Raw genomic sequence first — 7,500 nt, 5'->3', positions numbered from 1 at the left:
TAACTGTCACTGAGGGCGAACGGATAATGAGAGTTTGTCCTATTTTACACTGTTTGTGCTTCGTTTGGTTTTCATTGGGCTCATGGCAGCCATTCAGACGTAATGGTTGACCGTGTCAATTATAAATGCATATTTTAAAAAACATTCTTCAATTTTAGTAAAATTAATGTCATGTAATACGGTCGTTTTCAACCTAATTGAGAGACTAATGTTGATCTTTGTTAACACACTGGCTTATATTGTGCTTTACTTAGGAAAATGCTAAATTGCATAAGAAATAACTAATGTGTAACAGAAATATAACAACTCCTGGAAATATGACAGCTCTAAATATTTCTATTGCATAACAGTTATTTAAATACAAGATGTATTCATTTAGTTAGTTTTCTTTTGTTTCAGGTATATGCCAAATTACAATTTGGATTTGAAACTAAGATTGGACGCCGGTAAGAGCGAAACTCAATCATAATAATGAAAGTGTGAGTTTTAGCTATTCCTCTTATCGACAAGACATTAAAGTCATTATTGTCCAATATCGGCCTGATGAAAAAAATTCACTTCCAGACTAAAAATGTACAGATAACGTACTAAAATCGCTGCAGAAGTACCAACCCAGTGCTGAACATGCAGAGAAGATCAAATAAAAACCGTTCAAAAAAAAATGGTGCGGGACAATTTTGAAGTTGGAGGAGAAAATGAATTTTTTAGACCTACCCTTACTGTCTTTAATTGGAAAAAACGCAGAACAAGACGAGCATTCGAAGTTAAATTATTAATTTTTTTAGTAAATAACTGATTGTTTCGCTTGAAGCCCTTTGAAGCTGCACTTTGGAAGTCCAAACTCGGGAGCCATTATATGGAGAGAAACCCTGAAACGTTTTCCTCTTTAAGATTGAAGAAAGAAAGACACGAGCGTCTTGGACGACAAGAGGTCGAGTAGATCAACTCTAATTGTTGGTTCTGGAAGTGATCTGCTCCTTTAAAAAGGCCTTACCGTATCCGTACACCTACCCGATCGCAAACAGCACGAAGAGTAAAGAGCATGCGAGTGTAACGAACACCTAATATCACATTCACCTCACTTTCCTGATGCTCTTCTCGAGCTGCTTCTCCAGCGCTTGCTTCTCTTTGTCGTGTTGAGCAACGGTCCTGTCCACTCGAGCGCAGTGGGAGCTCCGCAGTGCGACGTGGGCCTGAAACAGGAAGCAGGATTGTTTTCTCCTCTGTCTTTGTATCCGTGCTGTCAGTTTTCCTGCCCTACAGGCTTCGGCGTCTTCATAATCAATTCAATGAAGTCAAGCAAACAAAAGCCTTGGGTCACCTTCGCCTGCTTTTTCTTCAAAGCGCTCACGTCCTTCTGCTGCTTCTTGACGAGCTTCAAGTAGGTCTGGGGAGAGGTCAGAAAAACATTTCATGCTTCATATGCAAATCAGATGTTTTATTCCCGGTTAATTTGTTACCTTCGTTTGCTTTAGGTCATCGATGGTCAGCTGAGGGGCGAGCACTGATGTATCTACGGATCGACAAATGCAATAAAGCAAAAGGTGTTACTTAATATGCGAATAAATCAACGTGCTGGTGCGCTTGGAAAGAGACCGATGCATAATATATGATTTTTGCCACAATTTGGCCTTTGGGAATTTCAGGGATTGTGAAAGATGTCTTTTTCGCTGTAGGACTGTCTTGGATTGCTATTTGATGTCAGTGTCAAAGTCTTTAGTCTGCCAGAGATTTTTACCCACGATCCCACTGGTGTCATCTCACAATCTGACAAGCAACACTAGTAAAAGACAGAAAACAATCATCGCAGTATACATGCTGAGTTTGTAGTTCATTCATTCGTTTGTTTTTATTACATTATATACGTTTATTCATCGTAACATAATTATATAATTATTTTTACACGTGATGCTTTAGGCGCATCTATTAAAGGTTACGAAAGGTTCATATTTTAACTTTGGGAGTCCCAAACAACAGGTCGATTTCAATTAAAGCAGCGTTTGTGAGCATTTAACGCTCCAAAAGTGAAGAATGAATTCGCATTTTCATTCTGACCAACAAGCGGGTGGCAGTACGCTAAAGTTTCGTGTTGACGTCATCGTAAAACGGCTTGGGACTCGTTTAAAAAAACGACTCGTTGATTCAGAGTCGACTCTTTCTTTTTAAACGAGTTTATACACGGTGCACTTTCAGATATAAATCTTTGCATAGCTGATTTCTTATTGAACTCATCAAGCTATTTGGTTCAGAGGAATATATAGTAGGGGTGTGCCGTATCATAAATGTTTACATGATTTTAAAAAAAAGTGCCATGTCGCGTTATCAGTGATATAGTGGCTTGTATGGATGCAAAAAGACCAAATAAATTGTACCGCACAATGACGTGACGCTAATGCATTAAACATGAATGCATCGTCTTAAAACTGCCCGAGAAAGACGCTAAAATTATTACAAGCACCGACAGCAGGAGACCGTTTAGTATTGCATCGCATGTCTTCCGTGAGACGAGGAAGAGGTGGTTGATGCTGTTTAATAGAATACTGTACGATGATTAATATCGCGAACAATTAAATACACTGCAGAGCATTATGCTTTTTAATTCACACACTATTCAATATATAATGTTTTCTAATGTTTTAAAAGAATTCCCTTCGCAAGACTATCCAAGAAGAGGGATCTCACAAATGGGCACAAAATATTAGTTTACTAACTTATTCATTTTAAGTTAAATTGTTCTTTGTTGGTATAACGTCTGCTAGAACGTTTAAAAAGTTCAGCGTTCGTCATTTTTTGGGTTAAAAAATTGTGATTATGTTTTTTTTGATGGCGGATTGTAATCCAGAAAGGATCATATGAAACACGTGTGAATTAAATTAAATTATAGTCCATTTACTTTTGCATAAAAAAAAAACCCCAACAACAACCAGTCTTAAGGGAACATAGTTTGCTTTAATATCAAAAGTGCTTTTAAATTGTTTTGTATTGGTGTGCAGTGTTTAAAAATAATTATTTATTCTATGTATTTCTTTCATTTAACATTTATTATTGGAGGCATCCAAGTTATTTGACTTTTTTAATTTTTTTTTTTAAGTAATGCAATAGTTACTTTCCCTGGTAATTGGTTACTTTTGTGAGTTTTTTTTAAGTAACTTCCCTAACACTGGTCACTACTTTTGCACTATAATGCTGCTTCTGTCACCTTTTGGATAGTTTCCATATACTCATCTAGATCAACTTTGAATGACGAAAAGATAGATTTAAAGCAGATTTTTGTTTATGTATGTGAAATTGATCAAATTGTAATTTTTTTGCCCTTTTTATTAAATTTTGAGTAGTCAAAAACAGCAGTTTCCCATCAATGATCTGAGCTACTCCACTGCGTTTGATGCCTCTACAGATTTACTGACTCATTTGTTTATTTTTATCCCTCATTTAAACTCTGGGTTTCTGCTGATCTCATATATTTACCCTCTTTGCAGCAGATGAGTGGTTTCTGTCCCTGGGCTGCTCTCAGTCTCTCAGAGTCTTTCTGCTGCAGCATCTCGGCTGGATTCCCCTTCCTCTTCCTGTTCCCCATCCAGCGGTCATTCGGCACATCAGCGATATCTGACTGAAAACCACACCATCACAGCACAGAGAGAGAACACACGAATAGGTTTCAATGAAAAAAAAACTCTTGCTAGTTTGATTATTTTGTTTAAACGTTTGTGTGTGTAATAAAAATTGCTAATTAATTTAGATCTTGATATGCTTTTATTGCGTGCAGTGGATGTGATTCAGCACTGTTTTATAACTCCTAATGCACAAAATAACTCTATCCATTTATCTTCTATCGTCAATCCATTCATCCATCATCTATCCATCCATACATTGTTTATCCATCCATCCATCCATCCATCCTCCGTCCATCCATCGTCCATCCATCCATCCACCCATTCCATCGTCGATCCATCTATCCATCCATCTATCCACCCATCCACCCATCGTCCATCTATCCATTATCCATCCATCCACCCATCCATCGTCCATTTATCCATCCATCCATCTATGGTCTATCCATCCATTATACATCCATCCATTCATCCATCCATCCATCCATCCATCCATTCATTCTTCGTCCATCCATCCATCCACCCATCCATCCATTCATTATCTATCATCCATCCATCCATTATCCATCCATCCATCCATCTATTCATCAATCTATGTATCCATCCAACGAGCCACCTATCCATCCATCCATCCATCCATCATCTATTTGCCCATCCATACATCCATCCATCATCTATCTACCATCCATCCATCCATCCATCATCTATCTACCCATCCATCCATCCATCCATCCATCCACCCATCCATCCATCTACCCATCCACCCATCTACCCATCCATCCATCCATCCACCCACCCACCCATCCATCCAACCAACCATCCACCCATCCACCCATCCACCCATCTACCCATCCATCCATCCATCCACCCACCCACCCATCCATCCAACCAACCATCCACCCATCCATCCATCCATCCATCCATCCACCCACCCAACCGTCCATCCATCCATCCATCCATCCATCCATCCACCCAGCTTTTGCAGTAACTGAAGAAACCGATAAAAATGCTTAACATTTTTGTCTGAACATCTGTCCCTGTAAAACTAAGCAGCAAAAACATGAGTGTGGAATAAACACACAAGACAGAGAAACCCTGAGCTTCAGTGAACAGCCCGAAAAGATCAAAACTCAGGAGCATCTTTGTGCTGCTGCAACACCCTTTCATGGAATAGCTTCGATGCTGCAAGTTTAATGAAAACAGTCAATTCATGCGGTTCAACGAGGGCATGAAGAACTGATTAAAGTAAATGGAGAGCTCTCAAGGTTGTGCGCATTAATGATACAGACGCTCACCATCTCAATGCCCATGGCTCTCATTTGGTCCGTTCTTTTCTCACAGACCGATAAGAACTTCTTGGGATCAGACAGGGCATCTGCAATCGCTGAAACGAAAAGACCTCACAGCGTGAAAACACCGAGACTTAAGACCAAACTCAGCGATGCTTGTTTTCACACAAAGGCCTCCCGAAGTCGATGTTCTCTCACCTCCGAAGCCGTCGGGCACGTATGTCTTGAGGACGATGCTGCAGAAGACGGTGGCCAGAGACAGAGGCTTGTTGTACTCGTTTCGTAGGGAGATGTGCCTGTAACCCGACTGCAGCCCGTCCAGCGGGAGAATGCGCTGTCCGATCAGCTTATTGTTGTCGTCGTATACAGCCACGCGAAGAACGGCCAGGTCCGGGAGGATCACCTGCGGGCGTGTTATTAATTCTGCTTGTGTTTCTGACTTAGGAGAAGAAGAAGTTTCAAAGGCAAAAACAAGAGAGACAGACACCTACTCTGAAAGAAAAAAAAAAAAAGCGTACAAACAATTTTCACTGTGTAGGAAATTCAAGTCACACTGAACCATATGTGAAGTGTTGAAGTAGAAGACTTTTGTTTTTCTAAAAGGTACTCCAGTAGTCTTTGTTTTATTTACAAAGTGTTATGTTTTATTTATAACTTAAATAATAAGTAAAAAACTAAATTATTAGTGACATTTTTACGCAAAAAGGATTCAATATATTTTTAACAAAAGTACAACTGAACTCAAATTCTTAGACTTATTTTTTAAACAGCAACTGAAATTTAGTGTTGATAAATAACACTCCTTTTAATATAAAATATATTATTAATAATACTAATACTATATATTAGTAATACTAAATACAAATTATTTTTTCACCGCATTTGGGTTTGCATTATTGTATTATTGTATATGTATGTATATATATATATATATATATATATATATATATATATACATATAAATATAAATATATATATATATATATATATATATATATATACATACATATTTTTAAATTAATTTATTTTTTGTGTGTAGAACAACACAGAAGAGATTTTTCCCCATGATTTTTCTATTAAAAATACATGAAAATTAAAAAAATGTTTACTGTTCTTATGCGTCATAAAAATGATCAATTTATGTATATGATAGAAAAAACAAACAATAACACAACACAACACAACCTATACAGAATTGCCAACAAATTAAAATAAGAAAAACATAATAAAAAAAAAACAACTAAATACTCAATGAAATAATAATAATAATAAATTATATTAAGATAAATAAATAAGCTGAAGCAGACTGTGAAGGTCCGTTTGTCGGATCATTTGCTTAATCTTTACAAAACCAAATGGCTTAATGTGTTTTTATCACAGCCAAAGATCTCTCCAAAGATTTGAGCAAATATCATTTTCAGGCTCAAGGTCAAATGACTACCACTTCAATTAAACTGGGTCTGCTTCTCACACAGAACTATTTTACGACTTCAGAAGCCTTCAAATTTAACGTCATTTCAGGATGATCAGACCTCTCCTGCACTGTACCTTTATAGGTTTTATTGTAAAGCTTGTACGGATAATTAGAGCTTTCTTAACGCAGATCTCTATAGTAACTACTCCGTTTAGCTCATGGAGATATAATTAAAGTGCACTATATAATTTCATGTCTTATACATTCTAGATAATGATGTGAAGTCATTGTGTCACTGTTATTCTGAGCTACAGTTTAAGAAGAAGGGTAAAAAAAAAACCAACCTTCCTGAAGACGAACGCTTCTCCGCTGTAGACGGGATTCAGGCCGTTGTTCATCACCATCCTCGTGCGAAACTCTTTACGGATGGTGTCCGTGGGCAGGCCGTACATGTCCACCTCCACGTACGTCCCGATCTTCTTATCCGACAGAAACTGGCCTGAAATCACCTGACAGGCAAACACCGGATCAAAGTCTTTCCCTACAGGTTTTATGGGTTTAAGGATTTACGCATAGGACGGTTTCTGGATATCGGAGAGTTGATAAAAAAAATCTATTAATAAATGCATCAGAACAAATAATGGACGATGTGCATAGATTCAAATAAATACATGTAAACGAGTAATCTTAGATAAATACATTCAATGTAAAGATTTAAAGAAAAACATTTAAAGAAACTCTTTTAAATACATTAGATGGATAGATTTAAGGGAAAAAAATGGATATAAATACATTTAGATTGATTTACTTAAATAGTAATAGATTTACGATTAATCGCATTCAAAAATAAATAAATAAATAAATTTATATATATATATATATATATATATATATATATATATATATATATATATATATATATATATATATATATTTTTTTTTTTTTTTTTAAATACTTAAATGTATTTACACACCTTTATTTAAATTCATATAATTTCTATTACATATAAATATATATATATTAAATCTATAAACATACATTTTTTTATATATACACATGTATTTATATATACAAAATAAATAGAGAAAACATTTTTCTGCAATTAATCGTCTGACAGCACTAGGTTAAAATTAATACGTTTCAAGAAATAGATTAAGAAACGTAAAGAAATACATTTGAATAGTT

General features: G+C 36.2%; 1 protein-coding gene across 10 annotated transcripts in view; it reads right to left on the bottom strand.

The window, feature by feature from the left end:
• The window catches only part of LOC122334410 (1-phosphatidylinositol 4,5-bisphosphate phosphodiesterase beta-4), a 41,062-nt gene that overhangs the window by 7,772 nt on the left and 25,790 nt on the right, over positions 1 to 7,500 (bottom strand). For 6 of the 10 annotated variants that reach the window (XM_043232304.1, XM_043232307.1, XM_043232305.1 and 3 more), the window contains 8 exons: positions 6,659 to 6,823; positions 5,099 to 5,339; positions 4,907 to 4,995; positions 3,469 to 3,610; positions 1,461 to 1,513; positions 1,322 to 1,387; positions 1,078 to 1,193; positions 1 to 9 (listed from right to left, as the gene is read on the bottom strand). The exon at positions 1 to 9 is cut by the window's left edge and continues 67 nt beyond it. In XM_043232304.1, the coding sequence (XP_043088239.1) occupies positions 1 to 9; positions 1,078 to 1,193; positions 1,322 to 1,387; positions 1,461 to 1,513; positions 3,469 to 3,610; positions 4,907 to 4,995; positions 5,099 to 5,339; positions 6,659 to 6,823 (881 nt within the window). The remainder of the gene's footprint in view (positions 10 to 1,077; positions 1,194 to 1,321; positions 1,388 to 1,460; positions 1,514 to 3,468; positions 3,611 to 4,906; positions 4,996 to 5,098; positions 5,340 to 6,658; positions 6,824 to 7,500) is intronic. The other 4 variants (XM_043232309.1, XM_043232313.1, XM_043232310.1 and 1 more) reach the window with 2 other exon arrangements.

The sequence above is a fragment of the Puntigrus tetrazona genome, unplaced genomic scaffold (assembly GCF_018831695.1).
Source record: "Puntigrus tetrazona isolate hp1 unplaced genomic scaffold, ASM1883169v1 S000000520, whole genome shotgun sequence".
Classification (NCBI taxonomy): domain Eukaryota; kingdom Metazoa; phylum Chordata; class Actinopteri; order Cypriniformes; family Cyprinidae; genus Puntigrus; species Puntigrus tetrazona.
The sequence above is the reverse complement of the archived record's forward strand: the minus strand, read 5'-3'. Positions and strand labels throughout refer to the sequence as shown.